At 32.1% G+C, this 23,312-nt stretch overlaps 2 protein-coding genes across 2 annotated transcripts in view; one reads left to right on the top strand and one right to left on the bottom strand.

Moving 5' to 3' along the window:
• Window positions 1-20,299, bottom strand: part of LOC111703691 (band 7 protein AGAP004871) — a gene marked incomplete in the record, with an annotated part of 32,698 nt that extends 12,399 nt beyond the window's left edge. Inside the window, 3 exon segments of the mRNA XM_023475723.1 lie at window positions 17,812-17,870; window positions 18,917-18,963; window positions 20,241-20,299. Coding sequence (XP_023331491.1) covers window positions 17,812-17,870; window positions 18,917-18,936 — 79 coding nt within the window.
• On the top strand, window positions 315-17,007 carry LOC111703695 (uncharacterized). Its single transcript, XM_023475726.1, has 24 exons — window positions 315-354; window positions 1,569-1,700; window positions 2,140-2,234; window positions 2,941-3,012; window positions 3,121-3,355; window positions 3,437-3,517; window positions 3,759-3,845; window positions 3,947-4,086; window positions 4,140-4,292; window positions 4,346-4,451; window positions 4,614-4,738; window positions 5,463-5,579; window positions 5,667-7,458; window positions 7,512-7,629; window positions 7,893-7,977; window positions 8,934-9,014; window positions 9,330-9,409; window positions 11,905-11,960; window positions 12,538-12,624; window positions 13,224-13,272; window positions 14,997-15,102; window positions 15,509-15,584; window positions 15,916-15,985; window positions 16,638-17,007. Exons 1-24 carry the CDS (start codon window positions 318-320, stop codon window positions 16,735-16,737), a joined length of 4,080 nt encoding a protein of 1,359 aa, XP_023331494.1. The 5' UTR covers window positions 315-317; the 3' UTR covers window positions 16,738-17,007.
• Window positions 20,300-23,312: the final 3,013 nt, after the last annotated feature.

The raw sequence follows: 23,312 nt of genomic DNA, 5'->3' as shown, positions 1-23,312 counted from the left end.
ATGTTTCAAGGGTACCATTGTAAATCAGATATATGTTTCAAGGGTACCATTGTAAATCAGATATAGGTTTCAAGGGTACCATTGTAAATCAGATATAGGATTCAAGGGCAGCATAGTAAATCAGATATAGGTTTCAAGGGCACCATTGTAAATCAGATATAGGTTTCAAGGGTACCATTGTAAATCAGATATAGGTTTCAAGGGTACCATTGTAATTCAGATATAGGTTACAAGGGTTCCATTGTAATAAAGGGTGACATTAAATTTCGTCTAAAGTCTCATTAGATAGATTATTATTATTCTTTTTTAGATCCACAATGAGAGGGGTCTTGAAAATGACCTGGTTTCTCATAGGTAGAAAATATAGTTATAAGAATTGAAAAACTAGGTTTATGGGGGTGCTTTGTGTTTAGGCCGTTTTTACGTTTGTCGAATTTAAACAATTACACACACTCAAACAAACTGAGAGACAAATAAGCCAAATTTCTAAATAAATAATAATAAATTAACCCTCTTAGATATTATATTACCCCTTCTAATGTTGTTCTAGCAAACTTATTTTAAAAATGAATATTTAATGAACAAATATGGACAAATAACAAATTTATTTCGGGAAAAACATAGATTTTTAGAAGAAAAAATACAATTTTGGTCCAATTGATTTTAGTCAAATTCTAGGGCTCATGAATATAAGCTAGAGCTCCCTTCCCCCCCCCCACCCTTTAAAAATACACTAGCTTTAAAGCCACTCGAAACTTGGAATTTTTAAACCAAGCTAAAAATATTCCCGTTTTCTCCAATCAAAATTTGAGCCAAATCGGTCCAGGGGTTCCCGAGTTAATGTTCGACACACAAAAAACACACAAACAGACAAAAAATAAATGTTTATTACTGTACATGTAAATTAGCTTGAAAACCCACCATTGCCCATAGGGTACTCATAGTTACTCCCGCTGCTTACTCGCGCTTGGTAGTAAATTTCAATTTTAGCTATAATAATTCCTTATAAAAGTTAACTCACTCAACTTAGAATCTCAAATCCACGTTATGAATATTTCGTGGTTCTCCCGAGTTCCCTAATCAAAATTTGGGACAATCGGCAAAGGGTTTCATGAGTTATGATCGGATAACAAATAACAAACGAACAAAATAGAGATTACTGCTTTATATGTATCTATACATATACCGCAGAGGGTTGAAATTGTATATATGTGTGTACTGTCTAATCTCTATATATACATATTACATATATGTTACCTAAGAATACGAAAAGTTACTTTTTCCCTTCTGGGTAATGGTAACATAGGTCAGGTGGCATAACCCCCAAATTAACCGTTACCGCCCAGAATTGTAAATATTTTAATGAAACCTATACTTTTATGATATAATTACCTCATAAAAATACAATGAGAACCAGAAAACTCTGGAATAGAAAGACGACTGTGCAATTTTAACAGACCCAATAATCATAATAAAGGATGCATCAACTCCTTAATCTATTGTTTTCTGGTTCTCACTGTATAAATGAATTAATAAAAATATAATGTGGAAACGATTATATTTCCCAGGATTAAATTTCGGCCTGGGGTATATCAAAAATAAATGCTATTGCCCTGGGGACCCAGAGCTTGATGAAAATCTGCAAAACCAGACCGCCATTTTGAGAACACAGATAGAACGCACCAATCTGATAAAACCAGGTAGCAAACCGGTTTTTAAATCATGCTTGATTGTAATGTAATGTACAGTTATGGAAACATGTGGTCTTATGTTTCCAATTTCTTGATTATTTAGAATGATAAACCTTTATAAACATTGATAAATTAAATGTGGAACCATTTTTAACCAAGTTAAGAATAAATCTTGATGTAAACGTTTTCAACATGTCACACAGCTGGCTCTGTATAGCATCTTAGGGATACATTTATTTGAGCATCGAAAAAGGTTCCCCCCCTTTCTCTTAAAAGTTTTGAATTGTTTATAATTCTTAACAGCTTCAGGAACGCTTACCAATCCAAAATTGATCTGGAAGAAATTGAAAATCTTAGTTTTGTGATTTGATTGACTGGAAACAGGAAAAGGGACAAATAATTTTAACACTTCTAAAGACAGAACTAAACTTAAATTTTGATTTATCAGTAAAGACTCCAACTGGACTACCTCCCATAGATGTTCTAAAGATTATGTTCCCTGAATTAAATGAAGCTGATCTTCTTGCTCTTACCAAAGAACAGGTTTAATATAATCATTCTGTAATCAAAATTGTCTAAATAAAACCAAAGCAATCTTTTGAATTGAAGAATTTACAATCAAAGTTATATGAGATCAAACTGTACCCTGCATCTTTAGGATACAATAATTAATCTACTGATTATATGAAGTCAGGACTTTTGTGTTGATATTGATATTCTTGAAAACTTGATCTTGATATCCAATATGGCACTGTTAATTTAAGGATCAATCCTTGATCTCTACATTTCAGTTATTCCTGAAAGGTAGGATTACCACAAGATAATTAGGAGGAATTAAGTTAATTGGTAGATCAATGCTTGATTCTGAGATTCACAACACAAAAGTACAGATCTCAGATGTCAGAAGAGTTGCAAATATCAAGATTAAGCATTGATCTTATTCAGACATACAGGCGATTTTAATTCCTCTTTAATATTTAATGATAATCATACCCTGCATGGATAAATTCAATTGTGAGATCAAGCATTTATCCTCAATCTAAAAATGGCCCATTTGGATGCTGTGATCCAGTGTTAAAGATTAACAAACTCCACACCAAACTTCCAATCTCTGCACATTCTTATTTGTAAAAATTCTTTCATTCATCAAGCTCCAGATATATGATAAAACAAATTTAAATCCTTGCTGAAGCAAAAATCTTCCAACTTCAGTTATGTTTAGTTTATGTACTTCATCAGTTTTTCTTAGGTAAATGCTAAAAATGTTGAAAATATTGCTGCCCAACAAGGTATCCTTGGCATTACAACTCAAGCGACTCAGGTATAGTATCTTTGGTTAACTGATATTGTTTACAGTTTGATTTATGTAAAAGTATCTTTGGCTAAATCATAGAAATTATTGCAAATAACCAATTTTTCTATTTGAAAGCCTCCCTTGACTTCAACCGTTGCTGGTGCAAATGGATCTACAGTTGCAAGTGCAACTGGTACTACGATTGCTGGTGCTACTGGAACTACAATTACTGGTGCAACTGGAATTACAGTTGCTGGTGAAACTGGAACAACAGTTGCAAGTGCAACTGGAACTATAGTTTCTGGTGCAACTGGAATAACAGTTGCTAGTGCAACTGACACTACAGTTGCTGGTGCAGCCAATACTACAGGTAATATTAGAAAATAAACATTTCACTTTTTATATTGTGCCTTATAACATTGTACGAGTATTACTTCTATTTTTTTCAAAGCTGCCACAACATTGGCTAGACGGAAACGACAAGCAACAGAAACTGCCACAACAGCATCTACAACTTTAGGACCAACTACAGGTTATAATTCAATGCATTTTGAATTACTTTTCTCCAAATAAAAATTTTTGATGTCCAAACAATCATTGGGGAAAAACATACTAGACTTTAAACTTCAATAAATTCAGGCCAATAATATATTTAAAAGAATAATCAAATAATCAAATAAACTAAGGTTCTCTGATACCAACTACTTTTTCAGAGAGACATTGTATGAATAATGCTTGTTCTTTTGGTTAATTTGATTTTGATATGTTTTTAGCCCCTCCTCCGAAAGTATCTCCAACTTTGAGCTTGGAAATGGCACCAGCAACTTTGGATGGAATTAAAGTTTCAAATGCAATAACAGGTAACATTACTCAGTACTTCTTTATTGGTATAATCTTTTAGTGCAATAAAATTGATATTTAAAAATTTTAGGAAGTAAAATCAAAATTATTTATTTTGTAGGAGCTGGAAAACTTTGCACTTGTACAAATACCACAACTAGATTTAGAAAGAAGTTTGTCACAAACATTCCATGGAGTGATGATCTAGCAAACATTAGATCTTCAGCCTTTCAGACTGCAAAGGAGAACGTTGAAACAAATGTAAAAACAAATATTAAATTAAAACTGAGCATTTTTAATAAATTTGTTTGTAGTTAAGTTTTGTGTACAGCAAAATGCCTCTGTTTGGAGGTGTTTATGCCCTCTATGCATTCCCCTCAACAGATCTACCAGATGTTGGTACACCTACTGTAGCACCTGGCAGGAAAAAGAGGAGTGTTACTGCTGCTTTTGATACGGAATTTCTAGTAAGTCTTCTGCAATCTTTAAAAATCACAACAAAAAATGTTTCTTTTAACAGATTGTTTCAAATACTTCAAAAGTATCGTCCCTGGATGCCTTTGCTCCTGCACCTAATACCACCACAACATTAGCTGATATTGGATACACTGCTGTAAAAGGAGAAGGTAGCATTGATTATTATAGAATAGAAGAAACTTAAAGGGAATTTTCTTGTGCATTACTTGCATCGGAAAGGTTAAAGAACACTTTTGAGAAGAAGGTATGCTCCTTTTTTAAATGAAGGTCACTTAAAATTATTAAGACAGTTTTTTAATCATATTTTTCAGCTGCCTACTGCAATGTTTCCTCAATTCTGGTTTATAAGCCACCAGCACACCTGCAACTTACAACAACAACCCCATTGGTTCCTGTTGGGTGGCCTGCAGAGTATATTTGTGCAGGACCAACACAGGTAAAGGTTGAATTGGCTCAAGAGGGGTGGGGGAGGTGGGATCCTTGACCTTTAAAGAATGGCAGAAGTATCTTTGTTAACACAAATTTGAAATATAAGGAAGACGATTTTACCGACTCAATTGCCGTCAACTTTTCTCAAGATGTGTGTATACACATGATCCATTTCCGCCATGAAGCACATACATGTAACCCTCGCTCCTTCATTCCCTGCCTCACCCTCTACACAGCCCAGCCCTCAGTCAGGTTAGGAGAGTTGAGCTGGTAACAGCTCCGACACAGGGAGCCTCTTGACTCCTTTATGCTGATGATGCAGATACTGAGCTAACAGCAGGCGTGCTTATACCTCTGATCTCCCTATTAACTTCTTGAGAAGCTTACTTAGGAAACTTGTGCCCGGCTCCGACCGAAGTTTCCACTATCTCGAGTTGCATTGCCTTAGTTCCATTGATAAGCCCTGTTGTCCCAGTTCCTGTTGATTTGCTCCACCAACATGAAGCTCTACAACACTCCCATGAATTGCCATCAAATATCCATCATTAATTCCTTTGTTAATTTCTAAATCAACCATTTTTAACTCTGCCTTATATGCAAATATTTTAAAACTTTCGTTTTTTTAAATAAATGTTAGAAACATCCATTTGGATCTCTTTATTTTATTATAGTGACTTTTAAAGTCAACAATCTTACATTTTAAAAAATGTTGACAACTAGGAAATATTCAGGTCTTTGATAGTTCAAGTCCCTACTTGGATCCAGATGGCAATGGAAAGTTTGCAGTAGTTTGTGGACCAAATGCTGTTTTTGATAAACCTGTATGGCCAAAAGCCATCGATTGTTTGGTATTTAAATCATATTATTAATTTAAAAATATTGTTTCTTTTTAATTAATTTAATATTTTATAATTTTTTTTGTTTTTTGTTAATAGACCCCTCCAATGTGTACTGAATTTCCTAACCCACCAGAAGAAAGCATGATTAAAATTCCAACACAGTCAGTTGTTGTAGATGACACCACCATCAGGGCAAATGTTCTTGCAGGATCATCATTGTACTACACGTGCAGAAACCCAAAAGCAATTTTCAAGGATGGAACAGGAAACGTGATTGAATCAAAATGTCCAACCTATGTACCTCCAACAACAGCACCAGTTTCAAATAACACCAACGGTACTACTGTTGCTCCAACAACTTCTGGTCCTATCCAGCCTATTCTATCAGTTAAGGAGATAACATCTTGGCCGACTTGTATAAATCAGTGTGAAGACTGGCCTGTGATTAGCCCAACATTAGGAGGACTGTCCTTGGTGGGAGATGAACAAACTATGAAAGTTTATGAAAACATGAATGTAACCTATGCATGTCCTCCAAACTCATTGATGATGGATGGAAATACATCCATAACCATTACTTGCACTGATAAAGGATTTCAAAAGCTGAAAACTTGGCCAAAATGTTTGGCAATTTGTGAACCCTCTGCAAGCAATCCAACAGTTCCTGCAGAATTCCAAGGGCAATATGTTCCTTGCAGTTTTGTTAACTCAGAATGTCTTACACATGATGAAATGGTAGCAAAGTTTCGAACAACAACTACTCCTGTCACCACACTTGCCCCAAGTACCACTAAAGCTGCAACTACTGTAGCTACTACACTTGATCCTAACACAGAAACTTCTACAATAGCAGCTTCAGCTATTGATGCTTCTGCTACAACAACAGTCCTGGCAAGAAAGAAGAGAGAACTTCCCAATCCAAATGTTCCCTTTGGGATTATTTACCTTGAAAATGATTTCATGGTCTTTAAATGCAAGGATCCAACATTTGGAATGCCTAGAACATTTTTAAGGGTGAAATGTTTAAACACTGGTAAATTTAACCCACCTCCCGTGTGGCAAAAGTGCACACTGATAACAACTACCACTACCACAACTACAACTACCACAACAGAGGATCCTTTTTGTTCCAAACCAACCATAAACAAATATGCTAACTTTCTGAACAAATGTGTTTGCCGAATGGATAAATGTCTCCAAGATAGAAGAAACTTGTTGCCAGATCCCTATCAAAAAGAAAATTTTAAGGACTGCCCAGTCTATGCCCGCAGAACTATTAATAATGTTACTATAGATCTTCACTGGATGTTTGCTGGATGTCCGACTTCTGAAGATCCAGCAGCCGACAAGAAAGCAGAAAAGTTTGATGTTAATACTGGCACTGGAGATATGTATTCTTCTGATCTTGGTGATCATGTGGAGTTTCGAAAAGATATTGGATGTGTTCTAAGAAAAGTTCAGAACTCTGTTTATTCACCTCCTGGATCAACACCAACAGCATCTACTCAATGTGCTGATCTGGCAACTCTTGCCCAAGCTTTAATTGATGCTTCCAACACAGAAAATAAATTTGTTAGAAATATTAAAGCAAATGAGCAAAGAATCAATACAATTCTAAGTTTGAATGTACAAGTAGGAGGCTGCATGGGAGATGCTACACTTGAAGGTCTCAAAACAACACTGCAAACTCTGATGAAAGATCAGAAAATATTTCTTGATGGTATTGACAACCAACTGAAGGTTGATAGACCTATGTGTCCTACTTTGCCTCCACCAACTACTGTTGCTTCAAACTTATCAATAACTAATGCAACTGGATCAACTACTGCTGGAAGTGTATCAACAGCTGCCACATCATCTTCTGTTACCACTCCTGCTCCTGTGACAGGTAAGAAAAGGCAGAATTTCTTTTAAACAATAATCTAAAAATGTCTTTTATAGATCCTTGGGCTCATTTATTGAACATATCTTCTTGCATTGAGCCATCAACTACTACAGCAGCTCCTTCTAGTTCTTCCACTGCAGCACCAAGCTTAGGACGACGAAGAAGAGAAATAAGGTACTATAATATGGGAAACAAAATTCTTCCATAATGAATTCCTTCAAACTAGTTTTTAACCCCCTAAGCAAAAATAAGGGTTCCAACCATAACTCCCATTCACAGAGTGCACTTGAAACTGATCCAGTATTTTTCCCCATTTTCATTATTTAAAGATTTTTTCCATTTTACGGAATGGACATTTTTTTTCAAATAATGGAAACTCTATAGCCAAAATCTCATGGTCAAAAACCAGGGTTTAAAGCTTAAACTTGTCATTTCAGGGTAAAACGAGAAATCCAGAATATTTGTGATCCAGAGATAGTATTTGGTGTTCTTATTAAGAAGGCTGTTGCATGGAGTTGGACTGTAAGTTTAAAAAGATTGTTGTCCTTTGTTTTAAAAGAAAAATCACAGTTTAAAGGAACTGTAAACAATATTTCAAGTGACCTCCATAAAAAGCGGACAATACGGTACCCTTAAAACAGTGACTATTCATCAAATTGAGAAATATTTCCGTTTAAACATTACAGAACCCGCTGAATTCTTCTAAAACATGATATCATGCTACATAGTACATACATTCTGAACTCAAGCAGCTGATTTGTTACTTTCAAAACTAGAAAGTATATTGTCTGCACAGAGTAGATATGGATAGAAATTCAGTGTATTAAATACACAAAAAATCAGTTTAATTCCAAACAAATCATTCCGATATTACAAATACAACCTTTTGATAATAATAATGATATAATCATTGATAATTTTTTGACGCATTCATATATATATAGTTGATATTTCATATCATTTTCTTCTTGTTTCATATACATTATAGCCTTATTTGGCCGCTAGGTGTCTCTGCTCTCGATGCTTCTTGAGTTCCATGTGGAAGAGACTCCACTCCTTGAAACTAAAAAAATCGTTGTTTAAAGTAAATCGTATATTAAACAAGTAAAACATAACATGAAATATCAGCTATATAGGAATGTGTCGAATAATTATCGAAGAGTATAAGTTGTAATATCTGAATGATTTGTTTGGAATTAAGTTAATTTTTTTATGATCCGAGTAAAATGTTGCAACTTTCTGAATTTGTATGGACGCTACGTTCTTTGGTATGAGTCGTTTTCAACAAATTTCTCCTTATAGACGCAACAGATAGAAGTAAGATTAGAAGCTAATTTTTCGACGTAAGCCTATACCTCCTTTAAATTTTCGCGAACACTCCCTTTAAATTTAAGGTCACTTGAAATTACGTTTACAGTCCCTTTAATATATATTTTCAAATTATTGAAGAGCCCTCCTAATTATGTGTTGTATTTTAGCTTGACCTTGAATACTGCAATTGTGGCAATGCATCTGAAGCTTTAAACAATAGTTTTCATACTCCTGGTGACACTTCTAAGGAAAATTAAAATTCTGTAAATAATTTACATTTTGAAAATTCTTTTCTATTTTATTAGTATTTTTTTAAGTGCCCAATATTTAAGTTGCAAGTTTAGCTTTAAAAAATTGCTTCCTATGCCACCATTTCTTCTTAGTACACCAGAAGATTAAAAATGGCACAAAATTAAAAACTCTGTACGGTCATATAAACCTTTCCTAGGGTCATGGAAGCTCTTGCAAAAAATATTTGGCCCAATTGGTTCAAGTCGTTTTGACGTTGTTTTTTGGATAAAAACAGACAGTTTTTTAATTTAATTTTTCCTATGTGAGTATAGGGGAACTATTATCCAGGAGATATGTATACCTACTATGCGATCAGTGAAACAGCTTGGGATGGAGCACTAGAGAGCGACAGGTAGGGAGCATTAGAGATTTGCGTAAATTTTTTCGTTTGAGAACTTTTGCACACAAAACGCAAAAAGTTATGCAAAGATGGCAATGTTCGATTTACAACAGTACCCTTAAAAGCTGTGTCTGATAAGTATGAATTCGATTTTTTTTTGTTTCTGTAAACTAGTTACTTTCATTTCCGGGTTCTCTACTAAATTAACTTGCATATTTTTGCTGAAAAGAAGCGACGAAGAAATTAACAGAATTAAACACTTTTCGAATCAAGAAAATGACTGTACATCTTCAAAATTTTTCATCAGATTAAGGTTACAGTGGTGTCAGCCATTTTAATCATTTCAAACAGGAGTTGCGTAAAAGTGTAATTTTCCGTGAAATGACATTTGCGAATGATTACGCCAATTTCTGTTCTTTTTTAGCGCAAAATTCTTAAGCAAAGAAATAAATATTTTGCGTTATTTCACAAAAATTGCGCAAAGTTTTTCAAAAATGGAAACCCTAACCCTAGTGTACCTTCATTTATATAGGTTCATGCATTACGTACGATTCACAACCTTGTTTATCATAAAAATGTTTTAATGTTGTTGATGTATCTGCAGACATGTTCTTCTTGAAATTACAGCCACAGTCTTAAGATAACAGGAATAGAGATGGGAACGTTCCACTTTTTTCATTGCGTTCGTTCATCGTTCGTGGACAACCCATTTTGTTCGTTTTTTAATAAATAAAAAAACTTGACTTTTTTCGTTCTCAAAATTCTCGACCATTTTCCATTTTCGTTCACTTTCTCACTGAACGATCACTCATTAAAATCTTTCGTTCCTTAAATTGTTTGTTGAATAAAATCGATTTTTTTTGTTACAAGTTTGTTTGCATGATTTTAAATCTTTTTTTTTCGTTGGTTAAAAAAACGATAATTTTATATTGCTCTGAACGATCAACTTCGTTCGTCCATCATTTGTTTTTTTCTGAAGGACTCCTTTTCACGAAAAATGTTGTTCGTTAAAGAAAACGATGCTAATCCCTAGACAGGAACCAAGGGCGTATACAGAAATAATTCTAGGGGGGGGCGAAATTTGCGCGAAGTGCAACAAGTATAAGATACTTTAAAGGTACACATACCGTCCAATTACCAAGCATGCACTATACTTTATCTCTCCTTTAATTTTAATTTTATGTCATAAAGCTCTTCGTTTGTTTATATGTTTGCTATGTCTGGCCAAACGGCTGAATCAAATGGCCTGAATTTCAGAATGGAAACTCATGGATACCCTTGCGGATGACAAAAGCTAAAAAAATTTAAAGTTTTTTGTCTTAATTCGATTTTTAAAATTCCACGGGCAACGCCTGGCACTTCAGCTAGTTTGTAATAAAAAGAAACGGCGGTGCAATAAATAAAGTAAATTAAATCTAAATAAAAAAACTAAAAAATTGGTCTTTTACTACCTCCAAACTCAAGCCAAGCCAATCATGCCAGAATGTGCATTCTAAATAGATTTTCATTCGGACTTCTGTCATGCAGGCTCTGGTCCACTAATACAATCTTCTAATTGCACTGAATGAACAGCAAACTATTTTTTATGTTCTTCACTCTTCAGTTTAAAATTTGAAAAGTGTGAAAGCTCTGAGTTCTAGGGGAGGGGGCTACGCCCCCTTGCCCCCTCTGTATACGCCCTGGACAGGAACACCAGTTAGCTCTAGACTTGGCAGACTTGGCTCTAAACTTTTTAATTGTTTGACAATATACCCTTGTCTATATTCATTAAACCAACATCAATTCACGTCCTTAATTTCATTATTTTTAAATTAAAGTATTTCAAGTAAACCTCGTTTAATAAAGTTACAAGGTACCCTTAGAAACTTTAGAAAGCAAACCTTGCGGAGATATTATTGTTTTAAAAACAAAAATTGATAATTTTAAATTGCAGTTTCTCCATTGAAGTGAATTATAGATTTAAGCATTAAAGACAAGGAATAAAAATTTGACGGAATTTATTGTTTAATGGAAATCTTTTTACAAACATTTTAGTGAACCCTCAGAGATGCAGAAAAAAACTTTAGTTTAACCCCCGATTTCATCTGAAATTAAACCAGATATTAAAATTCAGCTAAAAGTTTATTTTTAACCCAAATATTCATTTGAAATCAAAGTTTTAAACCAATTGTTCAGCAAAAACTCTATTTTTAAAACAAAACATTCAGCAAAAATTCTATTTTGAAATTAAATATTAAGCTGAAACTTGAGCCTAATACTGGCTGAAACTTTAGTCTAAAAACAGCTATTGAACTTAAACTTTATTTTTAAACCCGATTGCAGCAAAAACTTTAGTTTTTAATTTATAAAACCAGATTGAAACACAAATTGATATTTGCCAGGATACCAGGTTACTAGGTGTGCTAGGAGAAAATATTGTGTTTTTTTTCTATTTTGATTTGTCAAAACTGAACCTGCGTTGAGTTTTAAGAAATTGTCAAATCTTGATATTTATAAATACTTTTTAGAACTCCTTTGTATAAACTCTGGCAACGGTCTATCATGAATGAGATTCCACTTTTAGGTAAATAAACAGGCATCAGCACAAATCCAAACTCATTTTTATTGATAAGTTGATTTTCATACAATTGGTGGATTTACAGGGTGTCCCAGGAACGTGATAGTAGTAAGAATAAATAAAGGTCGTCTTTGATATTTGAAATAATTTGCGGAATTTTTTCACTAAACTTAATTTTAGAAGTAAAATTCTAAAGTTAATAATCACAAAATATCCATGGTCTTCAGGTCCAAAATGTGGTCTGAATTTTTTGTGCTTTTAATATTACCCGAGATATGAAGAATTTATTTCAGGTCTCGACAATTTTGGTTTTTAAAAATTTTAATTGATACAATTTAAATCTGAACGAAATTCTTAATATTTCCAGTAATACAAGGAGAATTTTGTGGTTATTTATATTTCAAGAATCATAAATGTGAAAGTAGGTTAACGACTGAATGTCACAAATAAATGAAAGTTCAAAGAAGACTTTTAAGTCGTCTTGCTACCGTCATAACAACATCAAATACACATGCTTAAATGTAGTTTTATTAGAACGATCATTATGTGTACAGTCACTTTCATATGTTGACTTTTTTTCTAGTCAAGAACTCGTGGATTGCAGCGGAAGTAAAACCGGAAGTTAATTTCGTCGATTTTGTGAAATCTGATCCCGGCGGTTTCATCTCAGGTAAATGTCGTCTTATTTTTCTACAAGAGATTTTTAACAAAACTTTAAACATTTATTCATGCATTTATTGTTAAAAAAATCGTGTGTTTTCTTTTTCCTTTAATATGTTATTAATTTAATTTTCGATGCATTTATATTTATTAAATATTTCATATTATTTTTCATTTGCTTTGTATACAATCCACTTTACCACTTTAAACGCCGAAATAGTTGGCCGTCAGGTGTCTCTGCTCTTGATGCTTTGAATGATTACATATGGCGGAAAAAAACGTCGTTTTAAGTGCAAATGTATATAAAACAAACAATAAATATTATGAAATATTAACTATATCCTATTGCGTCGAAAAATGATCGATGACTATAGGTTGTAATATCTCAATGATTTTTTTGAAATTAAATTGATTTTTTACGATCCCAGTCGTATATTGCAACTCTCTGAATTTGTATGAACGCTACGTTCTTCAGTATAAGTCGTTTTAAACAATTTTCTCCTTTTTTTCCGTAAACACTCCCTTTTAAGAAACAATATATTTGAGTAACAAATTCTTTTTCCATTATTAGAAGAAAAAAAATCTTTAAAAAAAAAGTGTTTTTTTTAGGAAAGTTCAATCTCACTTTTAGGCGACCTCATAGCGACAACCCAGAAAGGTACTTTTCGTTTTGTTGGCGGAATTTTGTTTGTAAAAACAAAAAATTTAGTGGAATAATTTTGCGGTCTTCTTTTTTTTATTAATTATCAAATGTCGCTTTCGTTTCATTATCTAAAACTAATTTTTTCCTTTAAATATTTGTTGCCACAATCTCAAATTTGATTTAAAAATCCTGCAGCAGAATTTTCTAAAAATTAAGGGGAGAAAAAAAACGACATTTCTCTTACAGATTTTTATAACGTCACAATTTAACAGCTGTAGGGTTTCCACAAAAATATTTTAAATAGTCGATGGTCGTCATTAAAGCCTCATTCTGAGCGGGTAGCCCTGTATACCATTCTACATTCCTTTACACAGTTTATGGGGAAGATATGTAAAGTTATATTTACAGTTTACAATGTGTGTACAATGTATGCAAATATTAAAATATATTTATTTAAATCTTGATTCAAATAATTCTAATCTTACATATATAAAATTACACGCAAAGTTCTTTTCTAAAGAGACAGATGGCAAAATTTAAGGTTGATCTCCTTTTAAAAAGTGACATTTTGGATTCACAACATTACCCCTTACAACTAAGTAGCAATGAGGGAGATAATTTCGGTTTTTTACTCTTAACTTGTTTAATTCTGACAATATCTCCATTTTTCTGCAGCATAAATGTGCAGGTCATCTTAAGTCACTAAAGGGTACCTTTGACAATCTGACATGACATTCTATGAATTAAGAATCAAGTGAAATTGCGTCTAAATCATTCAAATACAATAAAAGAAAAAATTAAGATTATCATGTCAAAAAATATTTCAATTCAATAATATTTTTATGTAAAAGACATTTAATAAAGCTTTGTTTTTTGGGACACCCTGTATCATTGTCTAGCGGGGTGATATTTGTGGGTCTTAAATAACTTTTACGAAATCTGGAAATAAAGAAAACAGGACAATACATGATTTCTTTTGTGGTTTTTATTTCAACTTTTAAAACTTATTTTCCGACCGAAGTTTGCTTCGTAATTTTATTCCTTGATCAAAAGTATTTTTAGAAAAAATACAATTTTTTATTTCGTAATAAAGAACCTCAAACGGCTGGACCAAATTGTCTGACATTTTTTAAGGGAACCCATGAAGACAGAAAACTACGGGACCCGAAATCAAATCGTCATTTATTTATAATTTACAAGCTTGGAAACCTAGCTTTACCTTGAAACTAAACTTTCTCTCTATATTGAGCTCTGCTTGAACATGTCTGTCGTTCTTCAGACTTTCCTAATCTAAATTTAAGCATTGCTGCTATATTGCTAAACTTTAATAAAGTTAAAAGTGAAAGAAATCTTTGACAACTAACTATTAAAAAATTTAACAAGAGATGGAATTTATAGAATTTGAGCCGCGGTTTAAATCTGCCAAAACCCGGTTTAAATTAAGCGCCGGCTTAAATCTTGAAACATTTAATACAATTTTAAGTGGAATAATAAACCATATTTGAGCCGCGGCTTAAATTTAAACCGCCGCTCAAATTCTTTAAATTTGGCCACAGACCAAAGATTTTATGTTTGATTTATCTAACTTTATGCTTGATTTATCTAACTTTTTGTTTGATTTATCTAACTTTTTGTTTGATTAATCTAACTTTTTGTTTGATTTATCTAACTTTTTGTTGGGTTTTCTACAATGATGTTCTAATAAAACTATACAATATTTTGATGTCATTATTTGATAGGTTCATATCTGCTATGGAAGAAGTGTGTGCCCGTTATGAGAAGCTGAATGAGACCAGAGGAGTATTTGATGAGCTGTTCGCAGGATACCAAAAGAGAATATATACGGTATGTTATATTTCTAAAAACCGGTTTTTGATCAGCTGTTCCATGGCTACCAGAATATATACATACATGCTACGTTATATTGTGATGTTCCTAAAAACCGATTTTTGATTAGTGTTCACTGGTTTTCTACAAAGAAAAACCGTTTTAAAAAAAGTTTAAGGATCAAAGTATGAAAAATTGCTTTGATTTCTATAACTTAGAAAACTTCAAAAAAACAACAACATTTATAGCCCTTGCTTCATAGTAATGAAGTACCCAAATATACTGAAATCATAAACAAAAAGATGGCTATTTCTATGGGCGCACGCGTTGTGACTAAATAACTAAGCTTTACTATTTTATAGAAAATTTGATAGAAATTTTTAAAAATAACCCCTGTCAAAATTATGAACAATTTGCCTTTCAGCATCATGTACTTGAACTGCGTAGCCTTGAACCGGAACCAGAAGAGGAAGTGACAGCATCAGCTCTTGTTGATGAAGGTAAGATTATTCAAGCAACCAGGCAAAATTTCCATTGTAGAAATGGTAAATTTAACCAAATGCAGCCTTAAGTCAGACCGCGTCAACCTAGTAGCAACAGCTAGCCTTGCCTACTATAGTTGGTGTACTGCAGGCGTAACATGAGTACATGAGTGTGCTACGGCTTTAAACAATGCCAACCGATTTCAAACTAATAAACAGAATGTTCAGAATTTCTTACAGATTTCTAACTTCCTGACAATCTATTCCTAACTTTGTTTTACAAACTAAATTTTAGTTTTTCAGTTTTTTGGAGACAAAGAAGAGAAGAATTATCATTTCGTTTATTTAGATAGAGAATTAACTCTTGAAGAAAAGCAGGATAAGATCAAGGCAGAGAGAGCTATTGACGAACCACTCAGGTTAGCTCTACCCCTATATCATTATGTATCATTAACACTCTGTCATGCATCCATAACACATTGGTAGATATCTCCAAAAAACTTTTATTATCCCTAATACACTGTTAGATATCCATAATTTACACTGAAATACAACCATAACCCACTTTTAGGTATCCCTTACGGAATGTTAGATTTCCCATGAACACACAGTTAGATATCTCTTATGCACTGTTATATAGCCCTAACACTCTGTTATACATCAATTACACATTACTACGTATCCCCACGCATTGGTAGATATCCCTATTACACTATTAGATATCCCTAACGCATGGCAAAATCATTATTAACCTAATGTTATGATCATAAATACAAGATATGGGTCTTATATTCCGCCAAATGTTAAAGTAGTAAAGTCAATATATGATCAGAGATTTTCATCTGGATAAAATAATATTCTTTAAATCCAAATATTGTCGAAGTTAAATTAGAATTAGATCTTGAGGAAAAAAGCCTGATTAAACGTCTTAAATTCATCCATTGTGATGAAAATAGGGCTGCAGGGATATTTGAAAAAGATGTTTTCATTTTAAAAACTTTACGTTTTCAGTTTTCATAAAAACAATGTTTGTAAGAATAATTTTGAAATCTTTGAAATCGATTTTTTTAGGATTGTTCTTTTACCTATTGGATTAGTGCTTCTTCTTGTTCTTTTTGGAGTTCTTACTTTCAAAACAAGAGCATGCTCACTCAAAACATGGTGCAAATAAGGAGGAGAAGGAGGAGAAGGAGGAGAAGGAGGAGAAGGAAGAGAAGGAGGAGAAGGAGGAGAAGGAGGAGAAGAAGGAAAAGGAGGAGAAGAAGGAGAAGGAAGGAGAAGGAGGAGAAGGGAAATGACCTGGAACTATATTGCTCAGGACTTGAATAATGTAATATTGTCAGCGCGGAATATTTCTGTAACATATTGTAGCTTATTTATTTTAGATCTTTCATGTTAATATTATAAAATAATAAATATAATATTTTGTAAAAATTGATTTCCCAGAAGGAGAATAAAGTGAGTCGAAAAAGGCGGGAAAATGATCTTTTCACGTAATTGTCTTGTCAGCTGATTTTTCTTGTCAGCTGCTTGTCTTGTCAGCTGATTTTTATTGTCAGCTGCTTGTCTTGTCAGCTGATTTTTATTGTCAGCTGCTTGTCTTGTCAGCTGATTTTTATTGTCAACTGATAGTCTTGCTAGCTGATTTACTGTTTGTCTTGTCAAGCGATTGTCTTGGCAGCTGACTGTCTAGTTAGCTGATTGTCTTGTCAGCTGATTGACTAGTTAGCTGATTGTCTTGTCAAGTGATTGTCTAGTTAGCTGATTGTGCTGATTGTCTTGTTGACTGGTGAGTATTGTTTCACGTGGTTGTATTGTCAGCAGATTGTCCATGATGATTGCATGTCTAAAGTTAGATGATTTTCTTTATCAAATAAATAAAAGAATGAATGAATGAAAGGATGAATATAAGGATGAATAAATGAATAAATGAATAAATAAATAGGTGAATAAAAGAATAAATGAAAGAATGAATAAACGAAAAAATGAATAAAAGAATAAATGAATAGATGAATAAATGAATAAATGAATAAATGCATAAATGAATAAACGCTTAAATGAATAAATGCTTAAATGAATAAACAAATAAATGAATAAATGGATAAATTAATTAATGAATAAATGAATTAATGAATAAATTAATTCATGAATAAATGAATTAATGAATAAATGAATAAATAAATAAAATGAAAGAATGAATGAATGAATAAAAAAATGAATAAATGAATGAATGAGTGAATTTTACCCCATGAAGTTTCTAGTCCTTTATAAACAGAATGAGAGGGCCCGCTAAACCTCGTTTTACTAAAAAAAAACATTTTTTGGAAAGTTTTTAAAATTTGTTTAAAAATGTTCATTAAACAAATTTGAAATATTGTAAGGAGAATCTATTAGTTTAAAAACAAAATAAATTTCATTATTTTCCATTATTAACAATAATAATAATAATAATGTTTCAATTTTCTCATGGTAATTTTAAATGACAATTAGAATAAAAGAATAATTTTTAATTGGACAAATTTACACGATATTTATTACAAATAGATATTTAATACATGCATGTAATATCATAACAAAATGTCTTTGATCCTGATCATTTATATTATAATTATCATTATTTTTTCTTCTTCTCATTACTGTCATGAAAATGATACATTTGAAAATATTTTTTCACTTTAAAATATTTTTAAGTGAAAAACTAAAATGCAGTTGAGAAAAGGATTTAGGTGGATGGATGAATTAACAATAAAAGGATGAATGAATGAATTTATTTGAAGAGGATGAATTAATTTGAAGAGGATGAATTAACAATAAAAGGATGAATTAATGAATGAATTAAAAGAGGATGAATTTATTTGAAGAGGATGAATTAACAATGAAAAGGATGAATTAATGAATTAAAAGACGATGAATTAACAATAAAAGGATGAATTAATGAATGAATGAATGAATGGATAGATAAATTGTCCTCTAATGGATAAAATGATTTTCTTTAGTTCTCTTTTACCTCCCAGTCAGAGGGATGGTCTTTATGTCTTATCAGTAATCGGAACTATTACCCTCCCTCCCCCCCTTCCACTCCCCCTCTTTATCCTCCCCCTTATCCTTTTAAACTTCCCCCCATAATCCCCTCTCCTGGGGCTCATTTCCCCCATGTTAAACTGGTTAAAGAGCAAATGGCTTTTCTTCTTATCCTCTGTAGAGATTAGACCATTCTACGGTTCAAAGATTTCCCCATCCTTTAACCTTTAAACCCTTCTAACCATCCAAACAACCTCCTCCACCCCTTCACCTTCTCTCTTTTTAATGTTAAAAATCATCATATTCATTTTTTGGTCTTTCTTTCTCACCTTGTCTTTGCCGGAACCATTATAAAGACTCCAACTTTTACTGGATCCTGATAAAAGGTAAGTTGAAGAATCTGAGCTGAAAACTTTAGAATGAGATATCCTTAATCCCGATCGCTTAATCTGAGTATCCAATGTACACACTTTTGATTTTCTTCTTAATCCTTTCCTTTTGATACCCCTGTATTGGATTAGGGCGAATAGGAGTACAGATAAATCAAAAACAATTTTTTCAAAATTAATCTTAATGAGATGAGACTCTCTCGTTAAATAGCGCGCAAAATTTCAAAATTTCCGGCTTCTTTTATGCCACCCTGATTGGTTGAATTTTATACACTTTTCAGGATACAAGCACAAGATTAGGTTAGTCTCGAGATTAAGAAAAAGAGAGGACCAATCATTGATCTCAATATCTACAACTCTAAAGTTTTTAGCTCACGTACTTAAATAATTCAATGTCGACTGTCGAAGATCTTAGATATTTGAAACGAGTAATTCTGTCAGATTTAATAATCTAAATTTGAAATATCAAAGGTTTACACATCAGCTTGCAGATATAAAGGGATTAAAAAATTTAGCGTGTGGCAAGGGCCTGATTGCTTTGTAACCAATTGTATTGGATTATGATTAATTTGCCGTTATTAAATGCAAAACCGGTTAAATTGACTATAAGCGTAATTTCAAGTGCAAAGATGACAATGCCAATTCACAACGGCACACTTAAACACCTTTGTCTGATCAGGTATGAATTATATACCAATACTTATATTTTTGATTAACTGATTTATTACTTATGGTTTCTTTAGTTAAAATTGCTTGCGCATTTCCGCTGCGGGAAAGCATATTGAAATGATCAGAATAAGACATTTTTCATGTTAGAAAAACGACAATATCTTATTCATTATTGGTCAGATAAAGGTTTTAAAGGTACTGTACTGTACATATGAATCTGTCCTTGCCACCTTAGCATTGAGGATTACTTGAAGTTACGCTTACAGTCCCTTTAATAACTCTCTTATTGTGGTTCTTTTGTATTAGAGAGGAATTTAAACATTCCCTCGTTATGAATTTGTCAGTCTCTTTCAGCCTGAAAGGGAGTTCAAAGTGTACAAATCATGTAAATGTTCACAAATTATATGCAGTAGAGTACATTAATACAGTATGTTCCAGGGCCCAAAAGGTTATATAGCGCAAGTATGTGAAGTACACCTGCAGTATGGAAACAGTACAACAAAATGGCAGTTTTACACTTTTTTTTCTAGTAAATTCCAATCTAATATATATTCTATTCTATTTGGTCGAATCTTTTTAAAAGTTTTTATCTGACCTTTTATGTTTAATCTGTTAACCTTATCTCAGATCTACTTCATGTCTCATGACAAATCTGAAATATACGAATAATTGAATGTGTATAATTCATTACAGCTTAAAAATAGAATACCAATCAGATATACAGGGTTACCCACAAAGAATAAAACACCCAAGAAGACTGTGAGAAGTTTATTTTTTACATTCATGTCTCCTATACAGCTGTAAACTTTTTTTCAAAATCTTTAAAAATTCGTTCTAAAGACTGAAAATTAGGCAGGCAACCATATTAAAATAGTTGTATTTAAAGAGTTTAAGATCTTTAAAAAAGTCTAACACAATTGTTGTCGGATAGGAACAAGATTCTCAATAATGAACAGATAGACAACAGAATAACCCTCAAATCATAACCGATAATGCAGAAAACTCTTTATTTCCTAAAAAAAATGAAATGTATAATGATAAATAAATTATTACAATGGTTTACGAATTTTATAATGAAAAGATTCTTACGATCTATTTAAGGATCTGTAGGTTAAAACCGTCGGGGAGTGCTAAGACGTTTTTATATAATAAAACTTCTGAAAATAATGACAATTAATTGTTAACGAAAGTCACTAATTCTTTATATGAAAATATTCTTTGCTTAACTTTTGAAATGGTTCACAATAATAAAAGTGTTTAGACTCCGTTGCCGGAGAACAAAGAAAAGCGGGGCTAAAACTGTTTGGTTTGGTGTCTCCGAGAGGGGATTTCAAGTTAAAGACGACATTACATGGATGGACGGGGGAGTCTTATAGTTAATGGTTGACAACTCCCCCTACCCATCACCTACATTAATCTATTATTAAGAATAAGAAGGAAGTTTAAAGGAAAAGTTTTCTTTAGGAAACAATGTTTTTTTATTTTGTTAAAAATTCTAAACTCTGGAAAAAGAATTTTGGATTTTAACGAAGTTTAGTTTAATATTAAGATTATAATTTTAATGGTTTTTGGACATTTCTTAGAAAAAAACATTTCATAGAAATGACATTTTATAGACAGGACATTTCATAGAGTGGAATTTCATAGATGAGACATTTTATAGAAGACATAACAAAGACGGGACATTTCTAAGAGAGAGCATTTCTAAGAGAGAACATTTCTAAGAGAGACATCTTAAAGAGAGGACATTTCTAAGAGAGGACAATTCAAAGAGAGGACAATTCAAAGAGAGGACAATTAAAGAGAGAACATTTTAGACAGGACATCTCATAGATAGACAATTTAAACATCAGCATCTCTATATTTATTAAAACGAAGATTTGTTCTAAATTTTTACAAAGATTAATATATTTATAAGTTTACAACCCATAGCTACCATAAAAATCCGTGCTTCTATAAAAGCTAATTTTGAAGTAAAGGTTTAACTTTTGAAGATTATTTCCATGATAAACGTATAATCAGTTTAAAGAACTGTCAATTTAATTTTTAGTGACCCTGCTTTTTAAACGTTTAATGACCGATTAGCCAATTATCACATTTAAAAGGAGTTTCGCACAGGCAGCATTGAATTACAAGACACAGTCGAGATCACGCGCGTAACTCCTTTGGGCCTCTGCCTCAGGGTATTGTGAACAAAAAAACCCAAAATCTTGAAAAGAAAACATCTAGTTTTCTATCTGTATTGTGTCTATGTGTACAACCTTATGTAATAAACTTTGAACTGTACGCTGTAAATTGTCAAGTTTATATTTTGAACCTTACGCTCTACATAGTACGAGTTTATGTATTGAACTGTACGTTGTACATAGTACACATACAGGGTGAGTAAAAAACGGGATTATCGATGGATAACATTTTCAAAATTTGTGTTTGCTTCGTATTTTAGACTTAAAAATTATAAAAATTGATAATAAAAGTTCTAAAATATTTATCTTTAACATTGAAAAAAAAACCGCGAAACCAAATTTTTTTTTTGAAAACTTTCTATTTGCTCCAAAATTGCATAAAAATTCATCGAAAATTGAATGAGATATAACAAAAAATTCGAAGGGAAAATCTGCAATTACAATAATATTGATGAATTTCTATGAAAATTTGGAAAAAATGAATGAACGCTTTCCCCCAATTTCCAAAAAATATTTTTTATTCTTTTCATCATATAATAAATATTTTATATATTTTAAGCCTAAAATCCGGAGCACACAATATATCGGGTACTGTGCAATGTAAAAGCATATAAAAAGAACTGTATTGTACAATGAANAAGTATTGAACTGTACTTGTACAATGAACACTGTACACGTATATATAATAAGTATTGAATTGTATTGTACAATGAACACTGTACATGTATATGTAATAATTATTGAACTGTATTGTAAAATAAACACTATACACGTATATGTAATAAGTATTGAACTGTATTGTACAATGAACGCTGTACACGTATATATAATAGGTATTGAACTGTACTGTACAATGAACACTGTACACGTATATATAATAAGTATTGAACTGTATTGTACAATGAACACTGTACATGTATATATAATAAGTATTGAACTGTATTGTACAATGAACACTGTACACATATATATATTAAGTATTGAACTGTATTGTACAATGAACAATGTACATGTATATGTAATAATTATTGAACTGTATTGTACAATAAACACTATACACATATATGTAATAAGTTCTGAACTGTATTAGTACAATGATCACTTTAAACGTATATATATTAAGTATTGAACTGTATTAGTATAATAAACACTATACACGTATTGTAATAAGTTTTGTACAATGAACACTGTACACGTAAATTTTATAGTATTGAACTGTATTGTACAATGAACACTGTACATGTATATATAATAAGTATTGAACTGTATTGTACAATGAACACTGTACACGTATATATATTAAGTATTGAACTGTATTGTACAATGAACACTGTACATGTATATATATTAAGTATTGAACTGTATTGTACAATGAACACTGTACATGTATATATAATAAGTATTGAACTGTATTGTACAATGAACACTGTACACGTATATATAATAAGTATTGAACTGTATTGTACAATGAACACTGTACA

The sequence above is a fragment of the Eurytemora carolleeae genome, unplaced genomic scaffold (assembly GCF_000591075.1).
Source record: "Eurytemora carolleeae unplaced genomic scaffold, Eaff_2.0 scaffold453, whole genome shotgun sequence".
In the NCBI taxonomy this organism is placed as follows: domain Eukaryota; kingdom Metazoa; phylum Arthropoda; class Copepoda; order Calanoida; family Temoridae; genus Eurytemora; species Eurytemora carolleeae.
Note: the sequence above shows the minus strand (reverse complement) of the source record. Positions and strands in the feature narration are given on the sequence as shown.